Genomic DNA, 17,797 nt, shown 5'->3' with positions numbered 1-17,797 from the left:
AAGACTGGAGCTGATTAAGACCCCTGAGACATTTCAATGAATGCTTTTAGAAAAATGGCATGATCAATAGTACAATTTATGTCCATTCAATTTGCTAGTACCATGTTAAGTGCAACCTCAGTGGAATAACTCAGCTATAAAACAAAACCAAAATGCTTTGGAAAAAATCATGATTCTGTTGCAAACAGAAAGTTATCTTTAAAATCTGTCCATAGGAACTCAAATATAAGTAGGCTCAAAGTTCTGCTCCTTCCATAAAATATCAGACTAATCACTCACATTGCTCAATGTTGTGTATATGGTAATTGCCATTCATAATCAACATGCCTAAGCATGTGCACACAATCATAAAACACTAATCAAAATCCTTGCAAATTAATAACTCTTACATAGACCAAGAATCACAACTTCCTGTAGCCCCTCACTCTGCTAACAATTTAGCTGCTACCTGACTGGAAAAAAAACCCAAATGTTGCTTCATCAGCATGTTATTTTAGATACACATTTTCTCACCTGCTCCTGATAACCATCCATACTCCTCTGCCCTTTGGTTTGGATTAAGCACCGTCCCGCCTGAGGTGCCCGAGAGCTCTGCGAAGAAGGGATCTGAATTGGCAGTGGTGACTGAAACTGCTGAATGGTCACTTTATTCATGTTTCCTTCATATTGCTGCTCTCGACTCCGATGTTGTAGGCTTTGAGATCCCATCAAAGTCTGGATATGGCTACCTGCCTGTGGGTAACGTAACCCGTTAGGCCAGAAATTCAGGAAGCTGAAAAGAAGCAATTATTACAACTTACACAGTCAAGTAAAAGCAAACCTCTTAAATAAATATCAGAGGTTTGCCTTTTGACCACAGTTGGAAACAACCGTGATTAAAACCAGCAAGGATTTATCCATTGCATTTAGTGAATCTAGGAGCCATAATTGAGATCAAATGTACAGAGTCTGATACATAAAAGAAAAATATTTTATGCCTTATTTCATGTTATATGTTTCTGCTCAGAAAATCTCATGAAATGAAAACATATAATGATGAAATAAATAAGCACATTCTAAAAAATGTTAAATATTGGGTAGCACTGAATTTGAGGATAGTTTGGAATAGAGCTTATTCTCTATTGATCACAAATATAAATATTGGCCTAAATTGTACACTGTTTCAGGATTATCTATTTAAAAAAATCACATTTTATAATATAGTGAAAATTCAGTGCTTGTTTATAATCATGTCACAGGCTAGCAGAAGCCAAGTGGATACTCTTCAGTATCAATGCATTGTCCCAATAAAGAATGTGGTTTTTACATGACCTTATGTTTACTAATGTCACTAATCATATTATCAACTTTTTGAAAAGAGCTAGTAGTTTGTAATTTGAAAAGACTGATACTTTTCAAAATTATGGAAAATATTGAACTTGTGTTGTTTTGTTTACTGTCTTTATCAGAGAAAGGCCACTGATAATAGTCTTCAATCCCTGCTTATCTGTCACATTTTCAATTTTATTGCTCTAACATGTGGGGTTTGGTTTGTATGTTACTCTATTCTTGACATGGTAAAGTTGCACACTTGCTTACTTTTCAACATACATTCTGTTTATACACATAAATTACATACACATTTGAGTCAAATCATTTAAAAATAAATTAATTGAAAACAATTTTATACTGTTTATGATGACAGGATTGAACTGTTGATGCTTATTAATAATTGGCATGCAACTTAGCCATAAAGGAATGAGTAAAATGAATGCTCCAAGGAATGCTTATATAGTACTACCTCCATGAAACATCACAATCCTATGTTACTGGCCATCTTGAGAGTATGTAAACTCAGCAATTTATGATAGGCATGTCAGACATCATGGACCAATTGCGTAAGTATAAGTACATTTTTCTGACTCTTTGGACACAGGTGCATAAACCTTTCTACATAGCCCTACATACTGGAATGGTCCTGGTGAGCCCTATGATTGTCTGGTGGAGGCGAGGAACTCTCTGACAACACTGCCTCATCAGGCAATGAGGAAGAGGAAGCCAACGCTTGAGGAGGTGGAGCCTCCTCCAGTTCTTATATGGGGCTATCACCTGAGCAGATTGCTCCTGTTTGGTACAGAGCCTGGTACTGGGAGCAGCTTTCTTCTGTTCTTCATAGGACTGATCTCAATGGCTACTAGATGAAGTAGACCAGGGAGGGTGTGGAGACAACCTGGAGGCAGGTGGAAAATCCCAGGGGTTTCAAGGTGGCGCTGGTATGGTCCCAGAGCTCATGTCCTTCCTAACCACGGATCTCTCCCAGTCAGCCAAAATGGAGTTTCTGCTGGGTACAAGGGTGGTAACTGCTCAGTGGGAGGCAGTGGCTAACATGATGCAGTCACAGCATATGCGAGCCAACTTTCAACTCTAATGAAGAACTGGATTCCTCTGACCAAGGAGGAGCTGCTCCTGTGGGTGCCAGATATCATGCTAGGACTACAGAGAAGAGGGCATTGGTGATATTATTGGTTTGCCTCTTGACAGTACCGAACAAGGAGGAACCCCAGTGAGCAGCAGTTCCCACGGAACCAGATGCTGAGCCACCATAGATGGCAAATCATAGAATCTCAGGGTTGGAAGGGACCTCAGGAGGTCATCTAGTCCAACCCCCTGCTCAAAGCAGGACCAATCAGACAGATTTTTGCCCCAGATCCCTAAATGGCCCCCTCAAGGATTGAACTCACAACCCTGGGTTTAGCAGGCCAATGCTCAAACCACTGAGCTATCCCTCCCGCCTAGCAATTGTCTGTATAGGGCAAGAAGATTTTTGGTCAGCTGGTGAAACAAGAATTGAGAGACTCAGCAGGTCACTTGCGGCAGCATATGCTTTAGGAGTTTATAGTATCGGGATAGTCTCCTGTTGCTCTGAACCAGTAAAGATTGCACTGCTGAGCCAGATGGTGCCACCTTAGGGATCAGTCTCTATAGGGCCAATACTGGCCCTGGAATTGATGACCCTGCCTACAAAGATCCCCACCTTCTTTGCTGGCAAGTTTGCTGGACTCCAGTGCTGGGGATCTCAATCTCCTAGGTATTGAGTATTTTGATGCCTTTTTCTGGTGCCTCCTCCTTAGTATCAGAGAGGGAGACCAGCATAAATAAAGAGTCCTCCAAAATGGGAGGAGCACTCCTGATTGAAGCAGATGTGCTCGGTACATCCTCTGAACGGGGAAGCTGAGAATGGGCATGAGGCTGCTTCTATCAGAAGGTATTTTAGTCTAATCTCTCTGTCCTTTGTAGTTCTTGGTTTAAAGTCCCTGCAGATATGGCACCTGTCTGATGTGAACCTTCAGGCACCTGGAGTGCGGCTAACGAAGTGGCATCAGCTTCTTTGAAGGCATCACAGGGCTTGAAGCCCTGTGATTGAGGCATGCCTTGGTACTGGATATGTGTACATAAACAGCAGGCATCAAATAGTACCAAAAAAGTACTCCAATAAAGGAAACCTACAACTAAAACTATATTAACACTAAAGCTATTAACTATTAAGGAGTACCAACTGTACACAAATGTAAAAGAAAGGAAATTGCAGTAGCAAGATAGAACGTTCCAATAACCATCACAGGCAGTAAGAAGGAACTGAAGGTGGTCAGAGGTGGCTCTGCCCTTTATACCACTGCACAGCATTGTGGAGGTCGGAGAGGATGCTTGCGCCATCCTGACAGGTACCACTGAGAGTAAAATCTCTAACAATAGTGCACTGGGTGTGCGCGCTTGAAGTGAAATGGACATGCAAAACCACTCGAAGAAGAATTTAAAGTGCCTCAATCTCCAGCCATCAAGTGGTAGTGACGGACGAAATTGTTTCCTACTTTGTAGGCAAAAACAAAACAAAACAAGTCCTCCTCCTTCCCTTTTATATTACAGCTGCCACCTGAGGATATGAAAACACTTTTCAGAAATTGTTGAGTTCAGCCTCACACTCAACAGCCTTGTGAGACAGGGGAGTATTATTAATATCCCCTTTTTACAGCAGGGAAAACTGAGATCCTGAGAGAACTTCAGTGCCTTGTCCAAGATCACAGAGGCAGAACATAGCCAGAAGGAGAAATCTGATCTAGTGACTCAAAACAATGTGCCTTAATGATAACTGGCCAGATCCTGAGCTGTTTAATGAAGCTATGCCAATTTACACAAGCTGGTTATCTGGCCAGAATATATGTGCAGTTCCACATTGACTCCGTACTTGGATTTTCACCAGATATTCATCATGTGTGCTTGAAAATGAGTAGCATCTCATCAGCTTCAAGTCACGGCACAAATGTAATCTGAAGATGTCCTTCATAGAAGTTCACAGCAGGTGCACTGTCTAACTCAGAGGAAGAAATCTGCTTAAAGGTCTTGCATACAGAAATTGTGGCCCAACACCAAAAAAACTTCATATCTATTTTATTGGCTTGGATCACCTCACGGTTGAGTGACAGATGTAAATAATGAAAACAAAACGGAGCACCAGCTCTTCAGCTATGGCCAAGGCATGCACTTAATTCAGAAGAGGAGGGAAACAGCAGTTTTAATCACTTTTGCATAGTCTAATTCTAGGCTAGCAGTTCATTGGTCATTTGTACTGGCATAGACCACTAACTTGCACCAAATTCACCATAGACCAAATGATTCTCAAGGGGCTTATACAACAGCCAGGGTGAAGGGATGCCCTGGCCCACACACCTTTTCCCTAGCCATGTTTCCTATATCAGCTGCAAGGAGGGGAGTGGGTGATGTTGGTGCTTGTATTCTGGCTCTGTGCCACTGGGGTGATGCTCATGTGGCCAGATATACCAGATTTATGTCTGACTATCCTTCTTCCATTTCCCCTCCTTCATTCAACCTCATTCATCTTCCCCTCGAGCAATCCCCAACTTCATTTTCAGTGATCTTACCTCCTAACACTGAATCTCTTTCTTTCTCATAAATGAGCAGTTAACTCGTAAGATAAATATGTAGATGAATTCGTCAACTAGTTTCTCGTAGGCACCACAGAAAAAGTGGGTCTCCAGCAGTATTAAAATGAGGAGTGGATTGTTTTTCAGCAAATGAATAGATTTACAGAGCGGTATTCTAAATCAAGGGCAAAAATACCAAACTACTTTTTAATGGAAATAGTCTAGTGATTGCCTGCAGATACTGTGTAATTGATCACCTTGGATCCAGAAGCAACTGGCATTTAATCTGCACTCTGCATAGTTAAGAGGAGAGAAATAACCATGATTTACTATGTAATTGTACCATGTTAATGGTTGCACGGTAATTACCATAGTTGCATGGTACAATACATACATATTGCAGTTACATTGTGATTAACCATTGCCTGGTAGTTACCATGTAACTAGTCAACACTGGCCCTACAGGTATGGATCATTTACATGATATATATTCTGTCATGCAAACTGAAGAAATCAGATTTATTATGGATAGGTTACACACATGGGGCTCTGTACCAGATTCTGCTCTCATTTGCATTGACCCAAACCCATTAAAACCAGTGTGATTATGCTAGTGGGAGAGCAGAATTTACCCCATATTTATTTTTACAAAATCTCATTATTCAGTATATGAGAATTTAATTTTACAGAAGACTGAAATTAATTTCAAAATAATTGCTACATTTAAGCCTTCAACTGGTGGAAAAACAAAACAAAATATTCTAGGTCACGTTCAATGCAAGGGAAATTAGCATTGTCATAAATGCACATTAAAAGTACCTATTGAGAGTGAAAAGTAAATAATATTTATAATTCATTCTCTCATTCATTTTCATAGATTTTGTTTGCAAAGATTATATCAATGCTTCTTGTGCCTTTATAGCATGGTTTCTGCTGTATATGGATAAGTTGAAAATAAATCCTTTTCTTAGAAACAAGAATCACTAATTCTGCTGAAAAAACACCTCTATTGTATGGAATGTTTTCCCTTGATTTCATTTGTATTCTATATATTATTTTTACATCCATCATAAAATTTAATTATTTGAAGCTGGGAGTCCGTTATTGCCAATGCAATTAAAACTGCTGATGATGGCTACAACAATGGATAATGCCAATGAGTTAAACAGATTCTGATTCATTGTGTAATATTTTAACATACCACATCTGTACAGCAGGATAGTGAAATGTCTAATACGGATTTGACTTTTCAGTTTCTTATCACAATAATGTACAAATACATATCATATATTGTTTGAGCTGATGAGTCTAATCCTGATCACATATATACTGGACAAAATCAGGTGTAACTCCTCTCAGGAAGTACAATCCTCCCAGCTCCTATGTACACTATACAATCCCTTTGAGTGGTTCAGCTTACTCTCAGTGCCCAACTCCACAAATGGAAGGCCAGAGCCCCATCTGCCTTCGACCGCCCTTTGTCTCTTGCAATGATTTATGTTCCTTGGGGTGCCAGGAGGGAACAGTTCCTGGGCTGCACTGAGCAGAGTGACTTCTATTGCATCTGGACCTGATGCTCTACTTGAGTAATTCTCCTGAACATTTATAAATGATCTCTTTTCACAATGTAATTTTTGTAATGGCAAAGACTGCTGCTTCTGAGACTGTGTTGAATGAAAAAAATCTGAAGTCAGTAGGAAAATATTTACCTTATCAATACTTAAAGGTATTTGAAGTGCAGCATTTGTAAATTTATTCATTATGTCTTTGGACCTGACTCTGATTCACTTACACCATTTTTACTCACTTCATTTGTTCACTCCTATGACTAGTGCAAGAGAGATCAGAACCAGCACATGTGTAGATTAACAATTTAATTATCACTACTGTTTTTACAGTGAGATCTTTTTAAACCTGAGTTTTTAAAACATTTTAGTTTATTAAAATCCTTTGCCTTTCAGTTTTATGAATATTCAGAAACAAGTTTACCACCAATGGCCAAATTTTCAGCAAGCCTTAAGCTGGTCTCTTTCTGCACCCTAAGAATGTAGGAATATGAATATTTTGTGCAGGTAGAGTGTGCAGTTATTTGCCCAGCTATCTAGTTTGTCTATGCAGAACATACTGGTACATGCATCCACTTTTGCAAACATAATAAGTTAACTTGGCATAAGTGAGCTCAAAAAAACAGGTTAGGATTGAAAATATGACCCTTAGATTATTGATTTACAAGCTGTTTTAAGCCTTGAAGAAAAAATGTATTGCACCTATCCTGTGTCCAGTGAAGCCAACTGGAGTAGGGGGGTTGCTGCTGATTTTGGTGGGAGAAGGCGAAAGCTGCCAGTACATAAGTATCAGATTTTATATCATCATGTTGCTATTGGTTACCTTTTTAGTAATGGTTTCTGGTGGCACATCCCGCCTTCCAAGTGGATATGGATTCCATTGGCTACTAGCAGAAACATCTTCTTGTCCATTGTCTAGAATGTTGCTCTGCTGTGATGGGGTCTATTGTAAAAATGGTAGGATATACTTTAGTGCCTTGACAGATCACTGTACAAAACCACCACTTACTTTTGCCCCAAATCCACCTTGTTCAATTGCACAACATTTCATTTGTAATGAGAATCATTTTATGCTTTACCCCTATATCGTGTTAATGTGTAAGAACTGTATACCTGCTGCAGTCTTGACTGCACTGTTGTCTATGGACCTTACTTTAGATCGGAGAACTTTAGATGCTCATTAATTATCTTGGCAATAATGAGAGAAGTGAGAAAATTAACTCAAATTCTGAAGTAATAGAACAGTAAATATTTTTCTGAAATTACATTTTTAACACAATGTAGTTTGCTACAGAATCACACAATCTAAAAGCATCTTACTGCTCATTCAAATTGTAAGTACAGTAAAGAGCAGTGAAAGAATGTATAAATATCTCACCATCATCTATAATGTAAATATTAAATGTTAAGCTTACAATGCATTCTTTTAAAGGTTATATTTAATACTGACAATATTGAAGTTATAGTTGTCATACCTTGGGTTACCTTCTGCATTACTCTTACAGACCTCAGTTCAAGAAAGCACTTAAGCATATGTTTAAATTCAATTTAAGTCAATGGGACTTAAGCGCATGCTTAAAATTAGGCACATACTTAAGTGCTTTCCTGAATAGGATGGACTTAAGCACATGTTTAAGTGCTTTCCTGAACTAGACTCATACTTCTATTATTCTTTTCTGTTCAATCCCCTCCTCCCCCCCGACACATTTAATCCTAGTCATTTTCCTTCACTGGTGACTTTACACATCTCTTTTTCAGTTATTTTTGTGGTCTTCATGTCCTATTCTATCTTAATCTAATTTTATTTTCATTTCTTAATTTTTTTAGTTAGGCTTAATTAATTTTTATTCACATAAATATAACTTTCTTGTCTGAATCCTTTCAAAATCCTGCCATCACAGGGCAGATCCAGCCACAGGAGGATTTCTACAATGTGGAGGATCCTCTGATGATACTTCTGCTGGCACAAATGCATGGCTAGGAGAATGAGCGCATGGCTGAGAGTCCATTACATTTGGCGGATCCCTCATCTATTGTCACAGACCCTTGGGACCATCAGCAGATAGCATAAATTAAAACAGATTTTTATTCTAATTTATGCCAGGGCCTGGCCCGGTGCCCAGAAGGATCAGAGGAATGCAAAAGTTGCTTAGAGCCATTGCCACACCACTTACGCTCTACTGTTTTCCTTGTCTGCAGTTCAGAATCTGGGCCATTGTTTCAGATTATTTCCAAATTTTTTTTTTTGCCTGTGGATACCCTTTAGATATGCCTCCTACCCTGTTTCTCAGTTTGGCTGAATGAGACTGCATGATTGCTATACCCTTGGAGTCAGGAAAATAAAATGTGTATCTTGAGAGATTATTCCAGTGAGCAACATTAGAAATAAAAACTTGCCATTGCTTAGTCTCTATTCTGAGAATAAAAATACACAGAGAAAAGCAAGTGTGTCATCCTTGCGATGTGACTAATTTCCAGTAGTGCCTCTCATGGACTGAAATCCCCAGAGTTGCTCCTACTTTGTAAGACTGATAAGAACATCTAGAACAAATCATGTGCTATATGCTATTCAAAGGACTGTGTCTACATGACAATATTTTCTGACAAAGTAACATACTGTTTGACTGTTCCTAGGGGAGAGAGTAATATGCTTTTGATACGAAGTTCATCTAAGCAACAATCCATACAGTGTAAAAAATAATTATCATATGAACTTTAAAATTGAAGGCATTTGTCTGAAAGAAGTTCCTTTTTTCACTGCAGAGAAAGTGGTGCCATTTTTATTTTTAAAGCTGCGGAATAAAGAAAAATGAGGTGGTTATTTACTGTTTTCTGTATAAGATTGGGAAAAAGCTGTGATGATAGATCTTTTCATTTTTGACAGGAAAATGAATTTGACTGCTTATAAAGTTATTCATTTGACTGCGGCTGAATGAATTGCACATTAATAGAAGTTTTACACCTACTAAATCTAGATAAAAAGTAAGAGCAACAGTTCAATGTGATAGTAGATGCAGTAGAACAGATTAAGAAAGATAAACACATCCCTAATTGTTTTCTTTGCCTCTTTGAGCTGCCATTGGCCAGTTAGGCCTTAATTATGGCTCTTTTGAGTCTGAGCAACACCAGGGAGAAGGAAGAGGAGCAAACCATCCAAGTGGTGTTGTCCGGATATATTACAGCTTTGAAAAGCATAATGCACATGATTCCTTCTTACTTTCACCAATGGAAATCAGTAACTCCTTTGGAGTCAAAGGAATTATGCTGCTGTAAATGAGAGGAGAGGGCCTTGAATAAACAATTGATGTAATGATTCTTGCTATAACTGCTCAATAGGTATAACAGGCATTCTCCCTAGTACAGCAATATATAAGGGGCTGAAGCCCAGGTCCTCTCCTCCTACTCCAAAACACACAATTTATTGGGCCCTTAGCTCTCTGTTGAAAGCACTAGCTGCTTCCCCTTGATTCATAGCACTAGAAGCCAGATTGTGTGCGAGTGTGCTGTGGGGACAAACTCCCTGCTACATATCCTCCCTTTAATGCACCTACATATGGGAAGAATACTTTTGCTTCTAGAGTTTCTGTCCCTTGCCTGAGTTCTCAGAGTCAAAACAACAATCAGATCCAGCTGACCCTACATCTGAACATCAATAACTTAAGCACAGTATTGTTTAAAATGTGTTCAAATTTGGTCTCCCATCAATATATACTCCAATTAATGTCAGCAGGGATTACATTCATATAGAATGTATCCCTTTAAAAGCTTTTAAGTAGACAAATGTAGAACTGAAAATTAAGAATCCAATAAAACAGTGCAGATGTTTAAATGTATGATGGTGTTGTTTCAATCTGTCTAGATGTGGAGACACCTGCAAAACGAAGTAAAGGTTATTTTAATAACCAGGATAATGATAAAAAGATCTTAAACAACAAGTCAGAGAGAACACAGCAAAAGCTGCCACAGTCATTAAATTTGCAGGCTCCACGGGTGTGGATTGCCCACAGGCATTCAGTTTTCAGAAAGAAAAGGTTGATATATGTAAGCAATCTTTTTCCCTGTGAGATATGCATTCTGAATGTGAGAATTTCAAGTGAGTTATGTTTAGTTATAAACATTCTACTGTATTACCCTTCTTTGAATAAAAACTGAATCAACATTTTCTATGAAAACAGTCTGAATCCACAACACACTTGCAGACAATTTCAGAATTTCCAGTAGACACCTTTCAAAGATCTACACAGAGCCATTGGAAGATTTATAGTTTAACATTTAGTTCACGAGTTATTTATGTCCTGCAGCCAGAAATGCAAAATGTTCTAGAAGATATCAAGGAATAGAAATAAGCAGTATTAGGAATTCAAAGTACTACATCAGTACTAACTTTGTCTTTGCTTTGCATATTGTATAGTAAGAGAATATCATTCTTCCACATTTTTTAAGATGAGATTTTATGGTGGCATGTAGCAGATTGTGATTGAGTGCTTAACAGAAGGAATGTTAGAGTAAGAGCTTGGAGAGTCCTTAGTTGGAGAGTCCTTAGGTCACATGAATATGCACGTGGGGTCATATATCACCTAGATCCATACATATAACTCCCCATTGACCTGAATGCATTAAAGTCAAGTACAGTATATGACCTAAAATTCTTGATGTGCATGACATATGAAATACCTCATTCTTAAATATACATGCATAAAATACTAAGGCTGTCTGGAATTACATGTCGAAGTGATTCCTTGCAAAGACCTGGAACAAGTATTAATATATCACCCAAAGATATAGCAACAGTCTTTGAAAGAAAAAAAATATGATAAATGCTGGAAAACTCCTTTTCTAAGTGAGTACACCTATATTTAAGATGCCAATTGTCATTAATTGTGCCACATTGGAGATGTACAAGTACAAATATGAAGGTTTGTAACACTCTGGATAATCAGAGAGTGAGGGCATAAGAAACTAACCAAATGTGAAAAGATAAGTTATAAGGTGCAGCTTGGCAATACAATGTGTGTATTTGTACTGTTGAACTATACCAGTTTGCTTAGTGACTGGGAAATACAATACACTATATGTATTAATAGTTAGATCAGGCTTATTAGACTCCAGTTCAGCAAAACTCTTAAGCCACATGGGCTAATGTCAGAGCATGTGAGTAGTCACATTGATTTCATATGCATATGTATAAATAATATGACTTTTTGGAATTTTATGTCAAAATTATTCCTTGCAGGGACGTATGCTTACTTCAGTGAGACTACTCACATATGTTAAAGCTGAGACTACAGTCCCTTCTACATAATGCTATGAATATTTTGGCAAGATTTTCATGGGTAATATTCTACTTTATCTTGTTATAGCTTCTTCTTTCATGAACCATGTAGATTAGTAGATGTTTATATGTGTGTATGATACATATATACATGAATCAATATATCAATAATAGGTATGAAATCAGAAACAGAAAAGTTTGAGAACACTAATTTGCTTTTCTATATCCCCAATACTTAAAACCAAAATTTAAAAATACTGTAATTGTCGCTGTCAGCATGTCAGTGCTGTTTCAGATAATTTAGTGGAAAATGCAAAACCCTGGCTCCTGTGATGCAATCTACATACATTCTTAAAAAAAAAGTCTATAGTACCATTTCTAGGATTAAACATCTACAACATGAAACATAATCCCAGCTCTATTCCCAGAACATATAATCAGGATAACATTAGTCTGCAACACAAGAGCAGAAAGCAGCAATGACAGCCATGTGAGCTGGTTAATCCAAAAAGCAAGGTTATTAACTAGGTAAACTATGGTACTAGCATCTTTGCTTTTTGGACTGATTACAGAGTATAAGCATGAAAAGCTAAAGCAGGAAAAAGCAAAGGGTATTAATTTATTCTGTGGTGTTGGTATATACTGGCTATCCCATACTTACTTTTGGTAGAGGTAGCTCTTGCTGAATTTGGTTTTCAAATTTAGATCTAGTCTGCAAGTTTAAAGTCATGCTTCTGCCTGCATGCATTGCTGACAAACCTCCAGAGTGCAGCATGCCAAGGTTAACAGTGTGGTGTTTGTAAGCAGCGGTCTGAGTAGAGGAAATAACCACGTGACAGGATATGAACACACATGCTCATTGAATTAAGTATCGCACAAACATGGTTAACTTCACAGGTTTTAGTTAAAGCAAACAAACAATACCAAGAAATAAGTAGCTTTTTGATGCATGCACTCAGTTGAATAAAAGCACATATAATACTGGTTATACATAAAATGGATACCATAAAAAGACTGTAACACTGACAGCAAATGAAATATTTTTATACCTATAGTCTGAAAACTGTGGTATATTGTATGTTAAAAATCCTTTTATGGATATAGGGCCAGGGATGCCCTACACTCCCAAAAATTTGTGTATCTGAAGTGCAGGGAAGTAATAGCAGGAAAACCCATACAAGAGGTCTCTGTACCATCTTGTGTGCTATTTAATTGATCCCCAAGGCAGCTCTTTGTGGAAAAGAGGATTTTGGTTGGGACAGACACACAGTGAATGGGTCTGTGCACGCATGGACTAAATGGACCAAAATTCCACATGACAGGATGAACTGGCTGGATCCACTACTGCCCATTTCCTTTATTAGCAGCTACAAACCAGCTGCACAGGCAACCTGATATGTTTGGGTTGAGGATTCCATCAGTTAGCACAATATGTTTTCATCTGGAGCAAAGACCTTTAACATGAAGTTTGTTACACTTCCTATATCTCCATAAAGATTGGTCCATAAAACTGATCTTGTGCAAAGTATGGTTATGGTCACAATCTCACTCTCTGACTGTATGCTGCAAATTTACTATATATTAGATCACTTTCAATTGCATTAATCAATATGAACCTAATTTAATTAATCAGGATCTTCACTGCATGCTTTATATGAATGAATGTATTCGTTACACCAAGCACAAATATTTAAAATAATTGTAAAGTGTGTCCTAAACCAACAAAATCCAGAAAATACAAAGTTTAGCCTGAAACCTCTGTCCTTAAGATACCACATTTTAATTAGGTATTATGTGGTCTCCAAACAAGGAGTAATTTTACATACCACAAGTACAGCAATGGAGGTAAGGAAGAAGTTTCAGTCTTCAAGATAAAATTTTTTAAGTTTGTCTGTTTGAGCCTTAATGTTATTTTAACATGCAGCATTCTTTAGTACACAAATACCAATGGGTATCTTGACTTCAGAGTTGTTAAGATCCAGCATAAATTATGTATTTGGATACATTTTAAAAATGCATATAATTTACACATCAGACCACAGCAGTTTTTCAAAGCCGCTTTGGTTTATGAAACAAGCCCATACTTATAAAGTGTATTTTTTGCTGGATAGTCAAACCATGCATAGAAATATTATATCATCAGTACTAGATTTTGCATGGAAAATAAACATGCTCATCTTCCTACAGCTAAATGGGTATAACAATAATCTCCACACTGAAAAGCAATAATTGTGCCTATCCAATGCTACCATTACAAAGTTAAATAAGCTACAGGTTTAATATTGCTCCCTAAAAACACTAGAATACACTTTTGACAGTTTACTTATGTTTTTTCCCTCTTTTGAAATAGCTATGATGTATTTGTAACACACTATTGCCAAACAGTATCCAGAGCCTTTCAATGCTCTCTGAGCATTACTAAAATGGTAGGGTTTCAGCAGTACACCCATATCATTTCTGACAAGACCATTAGCAGGTTTCTTTCTTTTTTTTTTTTTTTGGTAAGGACTCCTGGAAATCAAAAGAATTAAGCTTTCTGAGTTAGTTTTTCAATGAAGAGTGCTTATTAAAGGCAATGGAGTCATGTGTGAAGAACTTCTGAAAGCCACTACCATCCCAAAGCTGGAGAAGAAAAGTCATAATGAGTTTGTCTTCAAAACCTCGACCAATCAATTATTTACTTTAATATGGCTTCTGTTAGTGATTGTCAGAAGTAGAACTGACTGGAAATTTTTTGTTAAAAGAGTTTTCATTTAGAAAATACCATTTTGATTAATCTGATTTTTTTGTGAAATTGTATGGATTTCAGTGAAATTTCATTTAAAAATTGGAAATCATTTTGAAAATGTCAAAACATCCTATTTCAAAATTTTCAGAACAAAGTTTTGATTTTTCATTTCAAAACATCTTTTCATTTAAAATTTACTTTATTTTTATAAAAATAAAAGGGGGATCAAAATTGAAAACTTCATGTATATCAAAACAAAACATTTTGAGTGACCCTAAACAATTTTTCCCCAGAGATTTATTCTGCAAAAAATTTCGGCTTTATGTCCCAATTCAGAATGAATTTTTTTCACAATCTCAAAATTTTTTGAGGGATGGAAAATCAATTTTCTGACCAGCTCTAGGTAGTAGTTTTCATTGGTTTGACCTTTTTTTTTTAAAAAAAAAAAGCGATGTCACGGTTGAAACCCCAATAAGTCATGAATGATACATTACCAACCACAGACCATATTCTGCATTAAATTATACCCCATTGCACATCTGTAAATGAGAGCAGAATTTGAACCCTTATTACAAAATCATCTCATTTATATAAAAAACAAATCTACTATCCAGCCATCCTTTCTGTAAGTTAGATTGGTTTTAAAAAAAGGAAGAGGAAAAACAGTACAATTTTTTTAATTACCTAGTTTAATTTTATTTTTAAAGGCAATATTGCTTTAGCCTGTAGTCACCATCCCCCAGTAACTCCTTCTTTCCTTTTCCAGCCTGGCTTTGGTGTTTTTCAAATATTGGCCCTGCTTTAAAATTGAATCTTTACTTACAAAACTAAACTGGGAGTACTGAATCCTAATTTGGATGGAGGGAAAACAAGTTATTTCCCACAAATGTGGCCATTTGAAGAGTGTTGGCCGTTAGACATCAAAGATAAAGTCTAAGTCTAGTTGCCAAGATTTGGAGGTGGTTGAGTCTCTATGGAAAGTAGATAATTTACCTTTCATTTGAAAGTAAAATTCACAGCAACCAGGGTGCCTGTTTTTCTTGCAGGCCTGTCTGACAAAGGATGCACAAGTAGGGTTACCATACGTCCTCTTTTTCCCGGACATGTCCGGCTTTTCGGCAGTCAAACCCCCGTCCGGGGGGAATTGCCAAAAAGCGGAACATGTCCGGGAAAATGGCGGCTCTGTTTAAGAGCCCGGCTGCCCGAGAGCTACCGGCTTCGGGCAGCCCCGTGCCTGGAGACCCTGCGCCGCCAGAGCCCGGGACGGGAAGTGCCCGGCTGGGGGCGCAGGGTCTGGAGGCACGGGGGCTGCCCGAAGCCGATAGCGCTTGGGCAGCCCGGCTCTTAAACAGAGCGGGGGCGGCTGGAGCCTCCAGCCGGGGCTCTGTGTAACTGACCCAGTGTCAGTTACACAGAGCCAAAGAGGAGCAAAGCCTCCAGCCCCCGGGGCTCTGTGTAACTGACCCAGTGTCAGTTACACAGAGCCAAAGAGGAGAAAAGCCTCCAGCCGCAGGGGCTCTGTGTAACTGACACAGTGTCAGTTACACAGAGCCCCAGCCGCTGGAGGCTCTGTTTAAGAACCGGGCTGCCCGAGAGCTACCGGCTTCGGGCAGCCCCCTTGCCTCCGGACCCTGCGCCCCCAGCCGGGCACTTCCCCTCCCAGGCTCCGGCGGCGCAGGGTCCGGAGGCACGGGGGCTGCCCAAAGCCAGTAGCGCTGGGGCAGCCCGGCTCTTAAACAGAGCCTAAGAGGAGCAGAGCCTCCAGCTGCGGGGGCTCTGCTCCTCTTTGACTCTGTGTAACTTATACAGTGTAAGTTACGCAGAGCCGCCGGAGCCCCGGAGGGGAAGTGCCCGGCTGGGGGCACAGGGTCCGGAGGCATAGGGGCTGCCCAAAGCCCGAGCGCTACCGGCTTCACGGTTTGCTGGGCAGCCTCCAGACCCTGCGCCCCCGGCTGGGCGCTTCCCCTCCCGGGCACCAGCTGCGCTGGGGAAGCGCCGGCTGGGGGCGCAGGGTCTGGGGGCTGCCCGGGAAACCATGATGCTGGTAGCACTGGGGCAGCCCTTTCCCCCTGGCTGGGAGTGGGAGGGAGGAGGGGGCGGAGTTAGGGTGGGGGAAGGGGCGGAGTTGGGGCGGGGCTAGGGGTGGGGAAATGGGCGGGACCATGGCCCGTGGAGGGTCCTCTTTTTTTATTTATGAGATATGGTAACCCTATGCACAAGTATCCTTTAAAATGTGACCATCAGGGGTTCAAGTGGTGAGACATCAGTGGGAAACGTTCCATGTTTCTCCTTAGCCAATGTGGCACTCAGCTGTGCTTCAGAGGTAGCTTTGGTGCTATGAATCTTTAGGAACAGATTTTCTGTCTCCGGGCTGTGGCAGCACAGTAGGGCTTAATAAGCACCTTATGGGGCCACAGAAGAATTCCCTGCATGGCCTTATTCTGTCCTCCCTGCAATCTCCAGCAAACGGGGATGCCAGGGGTAAGGAAAGGAGGCATTATAAGGGGCAGGTCCATAATGCATGGCACTATGGAAATTATGGCCTATGTTGCAGCACATAGATAATTCAAGATAGGCTATAATATGTTAACTATACAATTTATGCTGGGGATAGGGTAACCATACATCCCATTTTGGCCAGGACGGTCCCCTTTTTAAGCCCTACCCTGGGTGTCCTGATTTTTGGGACAAATGCCCAGTTTTGCCCCAAAAGTGGGGCACTCTACCCAATGGGGCATGGAAGAATGTTCGGGGAGGCAGGAGTAGGCTTGCCAATTGTGGTTGGATGTATTCGTGGAGATTTCATCACATGACATAATGTTTAATTAAAGATTAGTCTAATTCCTGAAGACTCCAGGACAATCCTGGAGGGTTGGCAAACCTTGGGGGAGTGAACGGCAAATGCCAGACCCACACAGTGGGGTTCAGGCGAGCAGTGATGCCAGGTGGCTTAGGACAGCCCTGCATGCAGGAGGGAACTCAAGAAAGCAGCTCAGACCAGCTCTGCCTGGGGGGTTGGATGAGAGATTTGGGCGAGCCCCACACAGTATCCCATTTTCTCTTTGGGAAATATAGTCACCCTCTCTGGGGGACCATTTTCGACACTAGAGCAGCCAAGAATCTGAAGTATGCTGTGACATAGAGGCCCCTTGGGTGTTCACTACTCTGTGTCAGCAACTCCTATGAGGCCTGACATACTCACTACAGCCAACACTCGTCATGATATATATTTAAAAGGTGGCATGTAATATATCTCTTGAAAACAAATAACTCACTGATCATTAATATTCTTGCATGATGTATGTACTGTCAA

At 39.7% G+C, this 17,797-nt stretch overlaps 1 protein-coding gene across 15 annotated transcripts in view; it reads right to left on the bottom strand.

Moving 5' to 3' along the window:
• LRRC7 (leucine rich repeat containing 7) overlaps positions 1 to 17,797 on the bottom strand; it is a 349,370-nt gene that overhangs the window by 31,328 nt on the left and 300,245 nt on the right. For 7 of the 15 annotated variants that reach the window (XM_008172571.4, XM_065554028.1, XM_065554027.1 and 4 more), the window contains 3 exons: positions 12,418 to 12,567; positions 7,308 to 7,427; positions 514 to 732 (listed from right to left, as the gene is read on the bottom strand). In XM_008172571.4, the coding sequence (XP_008170793.1) occupies positions 514 to 732; positions 7,308 to 7,427; positions 12,418 to 12,567 (489 nt within the window). Of the gene's footprint in view, positions 1 to 513; positions 773 to 7,307; positions 7,428 to 12,417; positions 12,568 to 17,797 lie in introns of all 15 variants that reach the window. The other 8 variants (XR_010589655.1, XM_008172560.4, XM_065554030.1 and 5 more) reach the window with 2 other exon arrangements.

This window comes from Chrysemys picta, chromosome 8 (assembly GCF_011386835.1).
Source record: "Chrysemys picta bellii isolate R12L10 chromosome 8, ASM1138683v2, whole genome shotgun sequence".
In the NCBI taxonomy this organism is placed as follows: Eukaryota; Metazoa; Chordata; order Testudines; family Emydidae; genus Chrysemys; species Chrysemys picta.
This window is presented reverse-complemented; position numbering and strand designations above follow the sequence as displayed.